This window comes from Trachypithecus francoisi, unplaced genomic scaffold (assembly GCF_009764315.1).
Source record: "Trachypithecus francoisi isolate TF-2019V2 unplaced genomic scaffold, Tfra_2.0 Lachesis_group7, whole genome shotgun sequence".
Classification (NCBI taxonomy): domain Eukaryota; kingdom Metazoa; phylum Chordata; class Mammalia; order Primates; family Cercopithecidae; genus Trachypithecus; species Trachypithecus francoisi.
The window spans coordinates 31090818-31108378 of record NW_022681472.1 but is presented as its reverse complement, the minus strand read 5'-3'; the positions used below and the strand labels follow the sequence as shown (position 1 = coordinate 31108378).

General features: G+C 36.8%; 1 protein-coding gene across 1 annotated transcript; it reads left to right on the top strand.

Moving 5' to 3' along the window:
- The first annotated feature begins 6153 nt into the window (after positions 1–6153).
- Positions 6154–7351, top strand: LOC117079040 (doublesex- and mab-3-related transcription factor B1-like). The gene is given in 3 exon segments (XM_033202686.1): positions 6154–6503; positions 6506–6840; positions 6842–7351. Coding segments are annotated over 3 exon segments (1146 nt in total). The 5' UTR covers positions 6154–6202.
- The last annotated feature ends 10210 nt before the right edge of the window (positions 7352–17561 follow it).

The following is a 17561-nucleotide window of genomic DNA, read 5'->3' as shown; positions in this document are numbered from 1 at the left end:
CAATAAATGGATTAATCACATGAACAGAAATAAAAACAAAATCCACATAGTCAGAAAAGACTTTTGAAAAAAATCAACATTCTTTAATGTTAAAACCCCTCAATATATTAGGCATTGAAGTAATGTTCCTCAAAATAATAAAAGTTATCCACAACAAACCCAGAGCCAGCATTATACTGAATGGGCAAAAGGTGAAAGCATTTTCCTTGAGAAGTGGCACAAGACATAGATGCCCATTCTCACCACTCCTATTCAACGTTGTTCTGGCTGGGGCAATCAGGTAAGAGAAAGAAATAAAAGACAGTCAAATAAGAAAGAAGTCAAACTATCTCTGTTTGCAGATAATATGATTCTATACCTAGACAACTTCATAGGCTCTACCCCAGAGCTCCTGGATCTGATAAACAACTTCAGCAAAGTTTGATGATACAAATCCAAAATCAATGTACAAAATCAGTAGCATTTCTATATACCGGCAACATCCAAGCTGAGAACAAAATGAAGAACTGAATCCCATTCAAAGAATAAAATACTTAGGAATATAGCTAACCAGGAAAGTGAAAGATCTCTACAATGAACATTACAAAACACTGCTCAAAGAAATCAGAAATGATACAGATAACTAGAAAAACATTCCATGGATAGAATCAATATTTTAAAGTGGCATACTGTGCAGAGAAATTTATAGATTCAATGTCATTCCTATTAAGCTATCAATGACATTCTTTATAAAATTAGAAAAGACTATTCTAAAATTAATATGGAACCAAAAAAGAGTCTGCATAGCCCCAACAATCTTAAGCAAAAAGAACAAAACTAGAGGCAGTACATTACCTGACTTGAAACTATACTATAAGACTGTAGTAACCAAAACAACATGGTACTGTTAGAAAAACAGACACATAGAGCAATGCAAGAGAATAGAGAGCCCAGAAATAATGCTTTCCACTTACAACCATCTGATCTTTGTCACAGTCAGCAAAAATAAGCAATGGAAAAAGGACTCCTTATTAAAAAATGGTATTGGAAATACTGGCTAGCCATATGTAGAAGATTAAAACTGGACCCCTTCCTTACATCATAACAAAAATTAACTCAAGATGGATTAACAACTTAAATATAAAACTATAAAAGTCCTGGAAGATAAACTAAGAAATATCAATCTCAACATAGACTTTGGCAAATATTTCATGACAAAGATGTTAAAAGCAATTGCAACAAAAGCAAAAATTGACAAATGAGGCCAATTAAATTGAAGAGCTTTGGCACAGCAAAAGACACTATCAACAGAGTAAGACAACCTACAGAATAGGAGAAAATATTTGCAAACTATGCATCCAACAAAGGTTTAGTATACAGAATCTATAAGAAACAAATCAACAAGCAAAAAACAAACAACCTCATTAAAAAGTAGACAAAGATGTGGGGCTTAAAACCTAGATAACGGGTTGATAGGTGCAATAAACCACCATGGCACATGTATACCTAGGGAACAAACCTGTGCGTTCTGCACATGTATCCCAGAACTTAAAGCAAAATTTAAAAAATAAATAAATAAAAATGAACATGAACAGACACTTTTCAAAATAAGACTGTACATAGCCAATAGGCATAGGAAGAAAATGCTCAACATCACTAATCATTAGAGAAACGCAAATCGAAACCACAGTAAGATACCGTCTGACCTGATTTAGAATGGCTACTATTAAAAGTGAAAATATAGCACATGCTGGCCAGGTTGCAGAGAAAACAGAATATTTATACAATGCTGGTGGGAATGAAAATTAGTTCAGCCGTTGAAGAAAGCAGTTTGACAATTTCTCGAAGAACTTAAAACAGAGCTAGGCCAGGTGCGGTGGCTCATGCCTCTAATCCCAGCACTTTGGGAGGCCAGGCTGGCAGATCATGAGGTCAAGAGATAGAGAACATCCTGGTCAACACGTTGAAAACCCATCTCAGCTAAAAATACAAAAATTAGCTGGGTGTGGTGGTGCATGCCTGTAGTCCCAGCTATTCGGGAGGCTGAGGCAGGAGAATCGCTTGAACCTTGGAGGCGGAGGTTGCAGTGAGCCGAGATCACGCCACTGCACTCCAGCCTGGGCACAGAGCGAGACTCTGTCTCAAAAAAGAACCAAAAACAAAACAAAACAAAACAAAACAAAACTACCATTTGACCCAGCAATCCCAATATTGGGTGTATACCAAAAGGAATAGAAATCATTATAACACAAAGACACATGCATGTGTATGTTCATCACAGCACTGTTCACAATTGCAAATATATGGAATCGACCTAATTGTCAGCCAATGATAGATTAGATCAATAAAATGCAGTATATACATATCATGGAACATTATGCAGCCATAAAAAAGAACAAGATTACACTGTTGGCAGCAACATGAATGAAGCTGGAGGTCAGTATCCTAAGCAAACTAATGCAGCAACAGAAAACTAAATATACCACATGTTCACTTATAAGTGGAAACTAAACATTAAGTACACATGGACACAAAGAAGGAAACAACAGACACTGGGGTCCACTTGAGGGTGGAGGGCAGGAGAATGATGAGGATCAGAAAACTACCTGTAAAGTATTATATTTATTTCCTGGGTGATGAAATAATCTGTACTAAACTCCCATGATATACATGTAAGTTACCAACATAACAAACCTGTACATGTATCCCTGAACCTAAAATAAAAGTTTTTTTTTAATATGTCAACAAAAACAAATTGTGGAGGGAAATAGTAAAAGTTTGTGCAACTTATCAAAGTTAAGTAAAACTTACAGGATGTAGCAAAAGCAGACTTGACATGGAAGTTTATAGCAATAAATACCTATGTCAAAAAGAGAAAAATCTCAAATAATCTAATGTTACACCTCAAGAAACTAGAAAGAGAAAAGCAAAGTAAGCCTGAATTTACCAGAAAGAAAGAAATAACAAAGATCAGAGTGGCAATAAACAAAACAGAGACTAGAAAAACAACATAAAATATCAACAAAACTGAAACAGTTTTTTAAAAGATAAAATTGACAAACGTTATCTAGATTAACAAAGTGAAAAAGAGAAGACTCAAACAAAATCAGAAGTGAAGGTGGAAAAATTACAGCTAATATCACAGAAACACAAAGTATCATAAGAGACTGCTATGAACAACTCATTGCTATGAACAATTCATCTGTGTTCATCAAGGATACTGGCCTGTGTATACACATACATATATATGTATATCAATATACATGTATGTAGGTATGTATTCCAAGATCTTAGATGAACACGGATATAAAAATCCTCAAGAAAATAATTGCAAACCAAATTTAATAGCACATTGAAAAGATTATTAACTATAATCAAGTAGTATTTATCCCAGGGATGGAAGGATGATTTAACATATGTAAATCAATAAATGTCATCAAAATATTAACCAAATGAAGTGTAAAAGTGATATAATCATCTCAATAGATATAGAAAAAGCAATTAAAAAAATTCAACATTCATTAATGTTAAAAACTCTCGCCGGGCGCGGTGGCTCAAGCCTGTAATCCCAGCACTTTGGGAGGCCGAGACGGGCGGATCACGAGGTCAGGAGATCGAGACCATCCTGGCTAATACGGTGAAACCCCGTTTCTACTAAAAAAATACAAAAAACTAGCCGGGCGACGAGGCGGGCGCCTGTAGTCCCAGCTACTCGGGAGGCTGAGACAGGAGAATGGCGTGAACCCGGGAGGCGGAGCTTGCAGTGAGCTGAGAGCCGGCCACTGCACTCCAGCCTGGGCGGCAGAGCAAGACTCCGTCTCAAAAAAAAAAAAAAAAAAAAAAAAAAAAAAAACTCTCAAAAAAATAGGTATAGAAGGAATGTACCTCAATGCAATAAAATCCATATATGAAAAGCCCACAGCTAACATCATGTTAAATGGTAAAAAGTTGAAAATTTTTCTGTAAGATTAGAAACAAGACAAAATTGCCACCTCTTCCCACTACTATTTAATTAGTACTGAACATCGAGACATATTAGGCAAATAAAAGAAATTTAAAATTTTATATGAAAAAAAAGAAGTTGAAATTCTCTCTGCTTGCTGATAACATAATGGTATATATGAGAAAGTCCTAAAGACTTAACCAAAAAACTGCTAGAATTGATAAATGAATTCAACAAAGTTGCAGGTTACAAAATTAACATAAAAAAATTATTAGTGTTTCTCTACACTAAGAGTAAACGATCTGAAAAGGAAATTAAGAAAACAATCCCCTTTACAATAATATTAAAAAATAATAACATTTAGGAGTAAATGTAACTAAGAAGGGGAAAGATCTATACTTTGAAAATTATAAGACATTAATGAAAGAAATCGAGGAAGACGTGAATAAACAGAGATATCCCATGTTCATGGATTAGAAAAATTAATATTGTTTATTGGCTGAGAGCAGTGACTCAAGCCTGTAATCCCAGCACTTTGAGAGGCCGAGACGGACGGATCACGAGGTCAGGAGATGGAAACCATCCTGGCTAACGTGGTGAAACCCCGTCTCTACTAAAAAATACAAAAAACTAGCCAGGCGAGGTGGCGGGCAACTGTAGTCCCAGCTACTCAGAAGGCTAAGGCAGGAGAATGGCCTAAACCCGGGAGGCGGAGCTTGCAGTGAGCTGAGATCCGGCCACTGCACTCCAGCCTGGGTGACAGACCAAGACTCTGTCTCAAAAAAAAAAAAAAAAGAAAGAAAGAAAGAAAAAAGAAAATTTAATATTGTTTTAAATATCCATACTACATAAAACTGATCTAAAGAGTCAATGCAATTTCTTTCAAAATTCCAATGTCATTTTTCACAGAGATAGAAAAGAAATCTTCAAATTCTTATAGAGTCAGAGAAGACTCCAAGAAGCACAAACAATTTTGAACAAAAAGATCAATGCTAGAGGCATAATATAATCTGATTTCAAGATATATTACAGAGCTATTACAATCAAAACAGTATGAACGGTATGATATTAATGCAAAAACATAGACATCAACCAATGGAACAGAACAAAATCCTAAAAATAATTACATTTATGGTCAACTGATGGTCAACAAATATGTCAAGAACACACAATCGGGAAAGGACAATCTCTTCAATAAATGGTGTTGAGAAAACTGGATATCCACATGCAGAACAATAAAATTGTACTCTTTTCTTACACCATATACAAAAATCAACTCAAAAATGGATTTAAAACCTTACACGTAAGACTTAAACCTGTAAAACTATGATAGGAAAACATAAGGAAAAGCTCAACAGCATTAGTCTGAACAACGATTTCTTGATTAGAACCCTAAAGCACAGATAGCGAAAGCAAAAATAGACAAAAGGATCATAAACTAAAAAGCATTTGCACAGCAAAAAAAAAAAGGAAAAACCCACAATTAACAGAGTGAAGGTACAACCCACAGGTCGAGAGAAAATATTTACAAACCATGTGTCTGATAAGGCTGAGGCAGGCAGATCACTAGGTCAGGAGTTCAAAACCAGCCTGGCCAACATGGTGAAACCCCATTTCTACTAAAAATACAAAAGTTTATCTGGGCGTGGTGGTGTACACCTGTAATCCCAGCTACTTGGGAGGCTGAGGCAGGAGAATCGTTTGAACCCAGGAGGTGGAGGCTGCAGTGAGCCAAGACCATGCCACTGCACTCCAGTCTGAGTGACAGAGCGAAACTCCTTCTCAAAAAAAAAAAATTAAATTAAATTAAATTAAAATAAAAAATAGATCTGTGGAAAACAATAAAATCTTTACTAACATTATAAATATGTGGTAACATTTTTACAATAATTTATTATAGTGATTTTTTCAAATGAATTGTATATGAAAAGTTTTATTTTTCATGAACTTTGAGACAGTTTTGAGTTTCAAATTTATATCACAATATAAAACTATATTTCTTTATCTGCTTGGTTTCAAGCTGGTAAGGCTTATTAACTTCTACTCTTGCTTCAAGGATGCAAAATAAAACATTGTTGAAGTAATGATTAGGAAGACAATAATAATATAGGTATGTCACTACAATGATGAGGAATCTCACAAAGTTGTAACACAGCCATGGTTTATATTTGATACACAAAAAAAGGCAAGGTTGTATCACACAGTGATTTTTAAAGTGTGATTAGACTTGCTCTGCAGCTCCCAGAGGTGGTGGTTGTGCTAGGAAGGCTGACCCTGCCAATGGCCGACAAGATGGTGCGCACCCCCAAGTGCTCGAGATGCAGGAACCATGGCTTCCTGGTGCCCGTCAAGGGCCACGCGGGCAAATGCCGCTGGAAGCAGTGCCTCTGCGAGAAGTGCTACCTGATCTCCGAGCGCCAGAAGATCATGGCCGCGCAGAAGGTGCTCAAGACGCAGGCCGCCGAGGAGGAGCAGGAGGCGGCCCTGGGTGCGCAAGGTCCAGAGCAGGCCTCCCGGGCCGCGGCCGCCGCTCCCGCCCCCCTCCCGGGCGCGTGCCCCCGCCCTCTGCCTCCGGAGACCCCCCCGGAGACGCCGAGCCGGTACCCGAGGGCCGCGCGGCCGCCTGCTTCTTCGAGCGGCCCTCGCGGGGCCAGAGTCCCGGCCCGAGCGCCTTCCAACCGGTTCTGGGCGGCCGCGGCCACGTGGAGCCGAGTGAGCGAGCCGCCGTGGCGATGCCCAGCCTTGCGGGACCCCCTTTTGGGGCGGAGGCCACAGGCAGTGGCTACCCCGGCCCCCTGGACCTGCGCAGGCCGCTGCGGCCCGTGCCTGGCCCGCCGTTCACCGACTTTGGGCGCCCTGTGAGCATCAACCCGGACCGTGCACTGGGCCCTGAGTACCCTGGCGGCTCCAGCATGCACCCCCTACTGCCCGTTCCCGCTGGGTTACCTGGACGCCCCTCCTGGCGTCCCCCTGCAGCAGGGCTTCCGGCATGTGTCCCGCAGCCAGTACCAAGGCGGAGGCTTGGCATCAGAACCAGTGGGAGACTTCCAGCCAAGCTACTACCTGCCGCCGCCGCCACTGCCGCCCCTTCCACCGCTTCCACCACAGCCCCAGTTCCTCCCGCCAGGCTACCTCTCTGCGCTCCACTTCCTCCCCCCACCCCCCACCCCACCCCACCCCACGCCCCCCCACCCACCACCACCCCCCAACCCACCACCACCTCCGTCATCTTTCTCACTGACCGTCCTGTTTGATACTGACAAGGAGAACACTGATGATCAGGATGCAGAGGTGCCACCGGGTGAGCCCAGCCAGCCATCGTCTCAGGAGCAGTCCGACTTAGGCCCCAGGCCCGCGCTCCAGGCCAGCAGAGTAGGGCACTGGGGGACGACAGCAACAGTTTTCTTGTCTTCATTCAGTGATGTGTAGGGAGGGAGGAAGGTTGACAGCATAGATGGCAACTGATTCCCAGTTCAATATAGGAGGAAGGAGGGCGATTTCTAAGTTTCAGTTCTGCGATGTACAGTTGGAGAGGAGTATGGAGGAAGTTATTACCGGGGGAGGACCAGGGCTCTGAGGAGTGGGCGCTGAGAGAAGCTCCCATTTAGGAATGAATTTAACTGTCCTTGGGTTGCACTGCCATTTATTGAAACAAGCCCCAGAGACAATATTTGATTTCCTCAGGCCCCACTCCAGGACAGAAGGCATCATCTATTTCAGCCTTCTGCTGCCTTTGCCTGGTCCTCCAGGGTGCTGGGGGCACCACAGACATCGAGATTCCAGTTCATCCAGGTGGCTGGAGCCAGCAGCCAGGACCAGGGTCGTTGACAGCAGGTTCTGCAGCGTCCTGCCTTGCTGCTCTGTCCCCTACATCTTCCTGGCCACAGCCCCTTGCCCCTCTCTAAGGGGTTTTACTAGCAAGCATCCTGGCTGCTGGGGCTACTTCATTCCCCCTCCATAAAGTTTCAGCCATTATGGGCATTGGTTTTAAAAAATTTATTAGTTTGACTATTTGATGTTTTTATAGTGATTGCCAACTTTAAAAAGTAGGCTGTTCATAAGCACTGATGCAGTCCCTAGGGAATAGAATGGTGCCTCTGATCGCCTGTGACGTGAACAGTTTCTTCTCTGAGGACAGTTGGCTATTGAAATAAAATGAGCAATGGAAAAAAAAAAAGTGTGATTAATATGCAGGTGATTTTTGCATATTTTTCTACTCTATGTACTCAAAGGGACAGATTTATTGAAAACACTGGTACAAAGTTCAAAGATTACATGGCAAGATTTTATCAGTGGAATTTAACTGGGTTTAATAGGGGTTATGGATGAAAATATTAGAAAGTTGAATTTGAGAAATCGAGTTTTCTGTTTAAAGATCACTTCTACTCCATAAACTCCCTTTCCTCCACACTATTCAGGACCTGGCTTTAATTCTCTCTTTTACTTTGTTTTTCATGTATGTACATTACCTCAGTGTTTACAGCACAGCCTGTAGATTAATTATATAAATAATCATATGGATATGGTTATATAAATATTTTATATTCATACATATTTTATATATAATTATATAAAATTATATTTATTAAGTTATATTAACACAATATAAATACATAATTATTTATATCATATATGTACAGGTTATAGAAATTACAGATATTTAGTGTTGTAGATACAATCTTAATTGAACACTGTGTAATCCAAAGATTTAATTATTGCACACTCCCAAGCCCAAAGTCCAAATCAGATAAATGAGTGACAAGTGAGCATCAAGTCATATTATTGGAAGGTTATTTATAAACAAGATAGTGCTCCTGTTTTTATTCTTAAATACTGAATTCACTTGTGAAGATGATTGTGTCTACATATTTAATAAACTATGGAAGATGCCTGGCTAATAAATGAAAGGTACTTTTGATTTATTTGTGTAAATATTTTCAACCAAGTCAATTATGAGGTTCAACTGCTGTAGTGATTATCTTAGTTTTGTACTTTAGTTAATTGGTTCTTCAATTAGCTATTCAATCCCTACTCGGGACCCTCCCCATTTGTCTCAGACCATTTTCCTTCCTGTTCATGGTTTCTACTATACTTACATATTTGCTCCCCAGACTGAAAATCTCCTTTTGTGAATTAAGTTCCAATGGGAATTCTTTCAACACTAAGTATTCTAAAATCAAACCTTAACAAATAGTTGGATCAGACTATTGCTATGTGCCTCAAGCACAACAAAAAGAGAATAATTTTATGTATACATATTACCTTGAAATCTTATAAAAGTTTTCCTTGAAGAGCTTAGAAACATCTCTCTGGACTTACAGAAGATTGAGAATATATTTTAGCAGTAGGATCCCAGTGCCTGACTATGTTTCATTCACTGATAAAATTACAAGATAAATCTGAATGTGAAAATAGTAAATGAAAGAAATTTAAAGAAGATCTGAGAAAGAGGCATGATAATATAAAAGAATAATATTAAGCAAATTCCTAATTAAAGAACTTCTGCTAGCCAAGAAATTCAGGATTTATATTTTAAAACACACTATTAAGTATTTTCCTTTATTTGTTGTAACATCCCTAGTTTTACCGGTCAGATATGGTTTAAGGTTTGGGGTTATTTTAAGCATTAGGGTATATGGTTTCCTAGTTTCCTTTTTATATTCACTGCCATTCAGTGACACTCACACTAAATTTGGAAGTGTCAAAGCATTTCCACATTGAAAGACTGCCAAATTCAAAGACTATAGTTTTGTTTGTTTGGTTTTTCTAATTTATGCTTGAGAGTCAGTTTTATTGTACACTTTAAATGCTTTTAGAGTTGTAATAGTTGGATTGTTTGTCTTCAAGGTTCTTGGTGCAACTTCCATGGCTGCCAACAGTAAAATAGTGCTATGAGCACATCACTTATGCATGGTCAAACTGCTCAAAATGAAAGGTGATCTGATGCGCTATTTTGAGGATTATACTTCTTTAAAATATGCTTATTTAAGATATACAATTCTATGACATGAAGGGACTGAATAACCATGATGGTTAATACTGAGTGTCAACTTGATTGGATTGAGGGATACCAAGTATTTATCCTGGGAGTGTCTGTGTGGGTGTTGCCAAAAGGGATTAACATTTGAGTCAGTGGGCTGGGGAAGGCAGATCTACTCTTAATCTGGTGGGCACAATCTAATCAGCTTTCAGCAAAAATAAAGCAGGCAGAAAAACGTGAAAAGGAGAGATGGGCCTAGCCTCCCAGCCTACACCTGTCTCCAGTGCTGGATGCTTCCTTCCCTCAAACATGGGACTCCACGTTCTTCAGTTTTGGGACTCAGACTGGCTTTCCTTGCTTCTCAGCTTGCAGACAGCCTATTATGGGACCTTGTGAACACGTAAATTAATACATAATAAACTCCCTTTGTGTAGATATATATCTCCTATTAGTTCTCTCCCTCTTAAGACAACCTTGACTAATACAATAACTATTAATGAAATTCTTGAAAAATCAAACTTAAATTTACTGGTACATTCCCAAATTACCCAGTGTACTTTTTTTTTGTATAATTAATGCAAGAGTAAAGACTCATGGACTGTTAATCTAATTTTCAATATACATTTTCATTAACTTTATTTTAAAATTTTCAGAAATTTTCACACTTTAAAGAAAGATTTTCTGTTTATGTTTAAATGGCGTAATAAAGCAATACATGTATATTTTAAAAATTAGTTGCAACTGAATAATAAATTTAGTATTTGCATAAAAATAGGGGACAGAAAGGTGAAGACATTAATGTCAAGTTGCTCTGTCTTCACATACTTAAAATCAGTATTTATGTTATAAAAAAGCACTGACAGTATTTACAAATAAAAATAACATTAATAAGTTAATGTTTAAAACTGTAATTTTAACACATAAGCAATATAGACCACAAAATGTAACATGACTTTACATGTCTACATTAGTTTTATTTTCAACTAGATCATCAATAATATCATACAAAACATAAAAAACTCAAATCAAACTGTAATTAGAAGTACAATGGAAATGAAGTTATTGCCTTTCTGTGGTCTGGAGCTGAGTTATGAAAGTATACTGGCAGAAAAATTAGCCAGACCTTTTTTGCAATTATAGGTCTGTCATGGGAACCACCATTATTAAACACTTTAGAATAAAGTTTTTATTTCATTTTACAGCAGGATTGAATAGGCATTATTTTTAGATCAATTTAAGGTTCACAGCAAAATTGAACAGAAAGTACACAGAGCTCCCTTATGTTCCTACTTCCACACACACACTAACCCCAGTATCCATAATACCACAGTGATAAGTTTGCTAAAAGCAATGAACTTTCTGTGATAGTTCATTATCACTCAAAGCGATATCACTTTTCATTAGGGTACACTCTTGGTGTTGTACATTTTATAGGTTTACACAAATGTATAATATGTATCCTCAATTAAAGTGTTACACAAAATAGTTTCACTACCCTAAAAATCATCTGTGTTCTCCCTGTTTATCCCTTTTTCCCACTACTGCCAACCACTGATGTTGTTGTCTCCACAGTTTTACCTTTTCCAGAATGTCATATAGTTTTAATCATACAGTATATAGCCTTTTCATATTGGCTTCTTTCACCCAGTAATATGCATTTAAGTTTCCTCTATGTTTTTTTCATGACTATCACTCTTTTCATGGCTTGATAGCTCATTCTTTTTAGTACTCAGTGATATTCCATTATCTGGATATACCACAGTTCATTTATCTTTTCAACCACTGAAGGACATTATGGTCCCTTCCAAGTTTTGGCAATTGTGGATAAGTCCACTATTAACACCAGTGTATTTGTTTTTGTATGGACATAATTTTTCAATTCATTTTGGGTAAATAGTAAGAAGCAAAACTGTTGTATTATGTGGTAAAAGTAAGTTTCGTTTTGCAAGAAACTGCCAAATTGTCCTCCAAAGTGGCTCTACCATTTGACATTATCACCAGAAATCAGTGAGAGGTCCTCTTTGTCAACCTCTCCACCACCTTTTGATGTCACTGTTTTGGATTTTGGCCATCCTAATCCTAATCAGCCTGTAGTGGCACCTCATTGTTTCATTTTGCCTTCCCTAACGACACGTTATGTGGAGCATCTTTTCATATGCTTACTTGCCATCTGTATATATTCTTTGGTGAGGTGTCTGCCTAGGTCTTTTGCTCATTTTTCAGGTTGCTCATTTTCTAATTGTCAAGTTTTAAGAGTTCTTTTTTTATTTTAGATAACAGCTCTCAAACAGATACATCTTTGGCAAATATTTTCTCCCGTTCTGTGTCTTGTCTTTTTATGTTTTCGAAAGTATCTTTCACAGATAAATTTTTAATTTTAGTAAAGTTCAGCTTATTGGTTATGTATTTTATGGAACATGACTTTGGGATTTTATTTTTAAAAAGTCATTGCCATATCCAAGGCCATCTAGATTTTCTCCTATGTTATCTTCTAGGAGTTTTGTAGTTTGGCATTTGACAATTAGGTTTATAACCCATTTGAAGTTAATTTGGGTGAAGAATGTAGGGTCTGTGTCTAAACTTACATATTTTGTTGAACTATTTGTTTTCAGCTATCCTAGTTCTCTTCCAGAACTATTTGTTGAAAAGACTATGTTTTGTCATTTGTCAAAGATTAGTTGACTATATTTATGTGGGTCTATTTCTGGGCTGTCTATTATGTTTGCTTTATCTGTTTATTATTTCACCAATATAATTACCTTGATTACCATAGCTTTATAGTAAGTCTTGATGTTGGATATTATCCATCTTCCAACATTGTTTTTCTCCTTCAATATGTGTTGGCTATTCTGGGTCTTTTGACTCTCCATACTAATTTTAGAAATAGCTTTTCTATATATATAAAATAACTCCTTGAGATTTAGATGGGATTGCATTGACTTTATGTATCAATTTGGGAAGAACTAACAACTTAAGAATACTAAGTCTTCCTAGCCACGAACATGTAATATCTCTCCATTTATTTATTTATTTATTTACTTACTTACTTCTGTTTTAAAATTTCACTCATCAAAGCTTTATAGTTTTTAAAATATAGATCTTACATACATTTTGTTAGATTTATACCTAGATATATTATAGTTTTGGGTGCTAATGTAAATAGTACTGTGTTTTTTATTTCAAATTCCGCTTGTTTATTGCTGTCATTAAAAAGTGCTTAACTTTTACATATTAACCTTGCATTTCTTAACTTTGCTAGTTCCAGGAGATCTTTGACTGTAGATTTTCTACATAGGCAATCATGTCATCTGTCAAGAAAAACAGTTTTATTTCATCCTCACAAAACTGCACACTTTTTATTTTCCTTTCTGTGTTATTGCATTAGCTAGAACTTCCAGTAAAGTGTCCCTGATCTTAGTGGAGAAGCTTTTCGTTTCTCACTGTTAAATATGAGGTCAGTTGCAAGGTTTTTTGTAAATACTCTTTATTAAGTTAAATAAATTCTCTTTTATCCTAGTTTGCTTAGAGTTTTTATCATGAATAAGTACTGAATTTTTTCAAATGATTTTTCTGCATCTATTTATATGATCATGTAATTTTCCTCTTTAGCCTGTTGTTGTGATGGATTATATTAATAGATTTCCAAATGTTGAACCAATCCTGCATACCTGAACAAATCTCACTGACTGTGATGTTTAATTTCTTTTATACATTATTGGATGTGATTTACTCATAATTTGCTGAGGATTTTTGTATCTATGATCATGAGAGACACTGGTTTGCAGCCTTCTTTTCTTGTAGTATCTTTACCTGATATTGGTATTAGGGAAATGCTGGACTCATAAAATGAGAAAGCATTTTCTCACCTTTCATTTTCTGGAAGAAATAGTAGAGAATTGGGATAATTTCTTCCCTAAATGCTTTGTAGAATTCATCATTAAACACCTCTGGGCCTGTTATTCCTGTTTTAGGAAGCTTAATTATTAACTCAATTTATTTAAAATGTATAAGGCTATTCAGTTTGTCTATTTTTTCTGTGAGTTTTGGCATATTATGTCTTTCAATTAATTGGTTCATTTTATCTAGGTGATAAAATGTGTAGAAGAGTTCTCCATAGTGTTTATTTATTATTCTTATAATGTGCATCAAATCTGTAGAGATGATATTAGTAATTTGTGTTTTCTCTCTTTTTCTGTTAGCATAGCTAAAGGGTCATCAATTTTATTGATCTTTTCAAAAAACCGCCATTTGGTTTTGTTAATTTTCTCTTTTGATTTCTTCTTTTCAGTTTCATTTATTTCTGGTCTGATTTTTATTATTTTTGTCCTTATGCTTACTTTGGATATACTTTTTTCTTCTTTTACTAGTTTTCTAAGGTGAACATTTATATTATTGATTTTAGATATTTTTTCTTTTCTAATATATGCATTCAACACAAATTTTCATCTAAGCACTGCTTTCACTGCCTCCCACATTTGGTAAGTTGTATTTTCACTCTCCTATAGATTAATATGTTTTAAAATTTATCTAACATTCTTTGACCCATGTGCTTTTCAGAGGTATATTTTTAAATTTCCAAGTATTTTGGTATTTTTTTAACTATTTTTCTGTTATTGATTTCTACCTTAACTTCATTGCGGGCTTAGAGCAGACATTATAAAATTTTTATTTATTCAAATTTGTTCAGGTGCAATTTTATGGTCTGAAATGTGGTCTATCATAGTGAATGTTCCATGTGAGCTTGAGAAGAATGTGTTCTGCTGTGATTGGATGAAGTTGTCAATGGATGTATCTGATACCCTGTTGATTAATGGTACCGTTGAGTTCAACTACGTCCTTATTGATTTTCTGCCTGCTAGATCTGTTTACTTTTGAAAGAAAGGTATTAAAGTATCCACATGTAATAGTAAGTTCATCTGTTTCCCTTTGCAGTTTGATGAGTTTTCGCTTCATCTGTTTTGATGCTCTGTTATTAGGTGCAAACACATTAAGGATTGTCATGTCTTCTTAGAGATTGGACCACTTTATCATCATGAAATTCCCCACTTTATTGCTGATAATATTCCTTACTCTGAAGACTGCTCTGTCTGAAATTAATGTAGTTTGTCCTTCTTTATTTTGATTAATGTTAGCATAATATATCTTTCTCGTCCCTTTACTTTCGATTTATATGATTCTTTGTATTTAAAGTGGGTTTCTTATAAACAAGACATTCTTGTTTTTTTTTTTCAGTCTAGCTTGGCAATCTCTGCCTTTTAATTGGTGTATTTAGACCATTCATGTTTAAAAGAGTTATTGATTGATTGTCTTAGTCTGTTTGCATTGCTATAAAGAAATACCTGAGTCTAAATGATTTATAGAGAAAAGATGTTTATTTGTATCATGATTGTGCAGGCTGTACAAGAAGCATGGTGTATGCTAACACCTGCTTCTGGTGAGGGCTTCGGGAAGCTTCTCTTCATGGTGGAAGGGGAAGGGGAGTAGATCTCACATGGTAAGAAAGGAGGAAAGAGAAATGGGAGAGAAGTGCCAGACTCTTTTTAATGACCAGATATTGCAGGAACTAAGAATGAGACACTGAATCTCATGAGAATGAGAATGACACAAGCCATTCATGAAGGATCTGCCCTGTACCCAAACACCTCCCACTAGGCCCCACCTCCACCTGTGGGGTTCAAATTTTAACATGAGATTTCCAGGAGACAAATGTTGAAACTAAATCATTGGTATAGTCAGATTAATATCTACCATTTTTGTTACTGTTTTTATGCATTTTTTCTATGCATTTTCATTCACATTTTTTACTTCACTTTTTTCTTATTCGTAGTTGACCTAATAGATAATAATTTGTTCAAAATAATAACAACAATGTATTCCAGCAACATAGTTTATTGATAAGTAGAATGAATAAGACAATGAAACAAGAGGCAGGAGGAAGATATTAAGAATATTTTGGGCCGGGCACGGTGGCTCAAGCCTGTAATCCCAGCACTTTGGGAGGCCGAGACGGGCGGATCACAAGGTCAGGAGATCGAGACCATCCTGGCTAACACAGTGAAACCCCGTCTCTACTAAAAAAAAATACAAAAAAAAAAAAAAAAAACTAGCTGGGCGAAGTGGCGGGCGCCTGTAGTCCCAGCTACTCGGGAGGCTGAGGCAGGAGAATGGCGTAAACCTGGAGGCGGAGCTTGTAGTGAGCTGAGATCCCGCCACTGCACTCCAGCCTGGGCGACAGAGCAAGACTCCGTCACAAAAAAAAAAAAAAAAAAAAGAATATTTTGTTACTAAAAGGTACTAGTTGTGAAATACTATAATGCTATTTGAAAGTGGAGGTGGACTAATTGCAAATGTATATTGTAAACTTTAAGGTATCTACTAAGAAAAAGCAAAGTTAATGCAACTGCTGGCAGGCATATAGCTTGTTCAGCAAACATTTATTGAACACCTACTATGTGTCAAACACTGTGCTAAGTAGTAATTATGCAAGAATGAACAAGAAACCATTTCTGTCCACAAGGAGCTTGACTTAAATATCATTAAAAAAAAAAAAAAAGGAGCGTATTTTTGGAAGTTATATAAAATTGAATGGATATTATGAAAAAACAAAATTAATATTGAATATTTTATAAATTACATAGTCCAGTTGCATCTTGCTTGAAGACTGAGTTCTAAAATCAGAATTAATGTGAGAAGTGAATTGTAAATGATTACCCTTTAAGCATTGGAATCACATCAAGAACTGTCAGATACTCACACTCTCAAAGATATCATGGTATTCAGCTGGGCAGGGTGGCACGTGCCTGTAATTCCAACACTCTGGGAAGCCGAGGTGGTTGGATCACTTGAGGCCAGGAGTTAGAGACCAGCCTGGGCAACGTGGTGAAACCTTGTTTCTACTAAAAATACAAAAGTTAGCCGAGCATGGTGGTACATGCCTGTAATCACAGCTACTCATGTGGCTGAGGCATGACAATCATTTGAACCCGGGAGGCGGAGATTGCAGTTAACCAAGATTGCGCCACTCTGCACCCCACCCACCCAAGCCTAGGCGACAGAACAAGGTTGTCTCAAAAAAAAAAAAAAAAAAAGAGAGATGAGCAAATCACTAACTATTCTCTCATGCTCTCTCTAAGAGCAATACTTTGTGAAAAGCAGGAGAAATCTCCTCTACTAAAATTGGTATTTCCTTTTTTATTTTCTGAACAAAATGTTAAATGTTAAATTAAATTTGGCTATAATCCAGCTTCACAATTTAGAAGAAGAAAACTTTTTAAATCTTATCTTCACTTATTCTTTCTCTAACATTCTTTTTTTCTTTATAAAAAGCCCACTTTCTGAACTTTATCATTTTCTCTCTCAAAGAAAAAAAAAATAAAAGCTTTTAACATCTCTTTCAAGGCAAGTCTACTGGAAACAAATTCTCTCAAAATTTGTTTGTCTGAGGGTACCCACTTTTGAAGGATAATTTTGCATGATACAGAATTATAGCTTGGTGTTTGTGTGTGTGTTTTCTGTCAACATTTAAAACATGTCACTCTTCTCTCTTCTTGCTTTTATGGTTTCTGAGAAGTCTATTGTAATTCTTATCCTTGTTTCTGTATAAGTAAAGTGTTTTCTTTTTCCTCTGGCTTCTATCAAGATTATTTTCTTTACATTTGA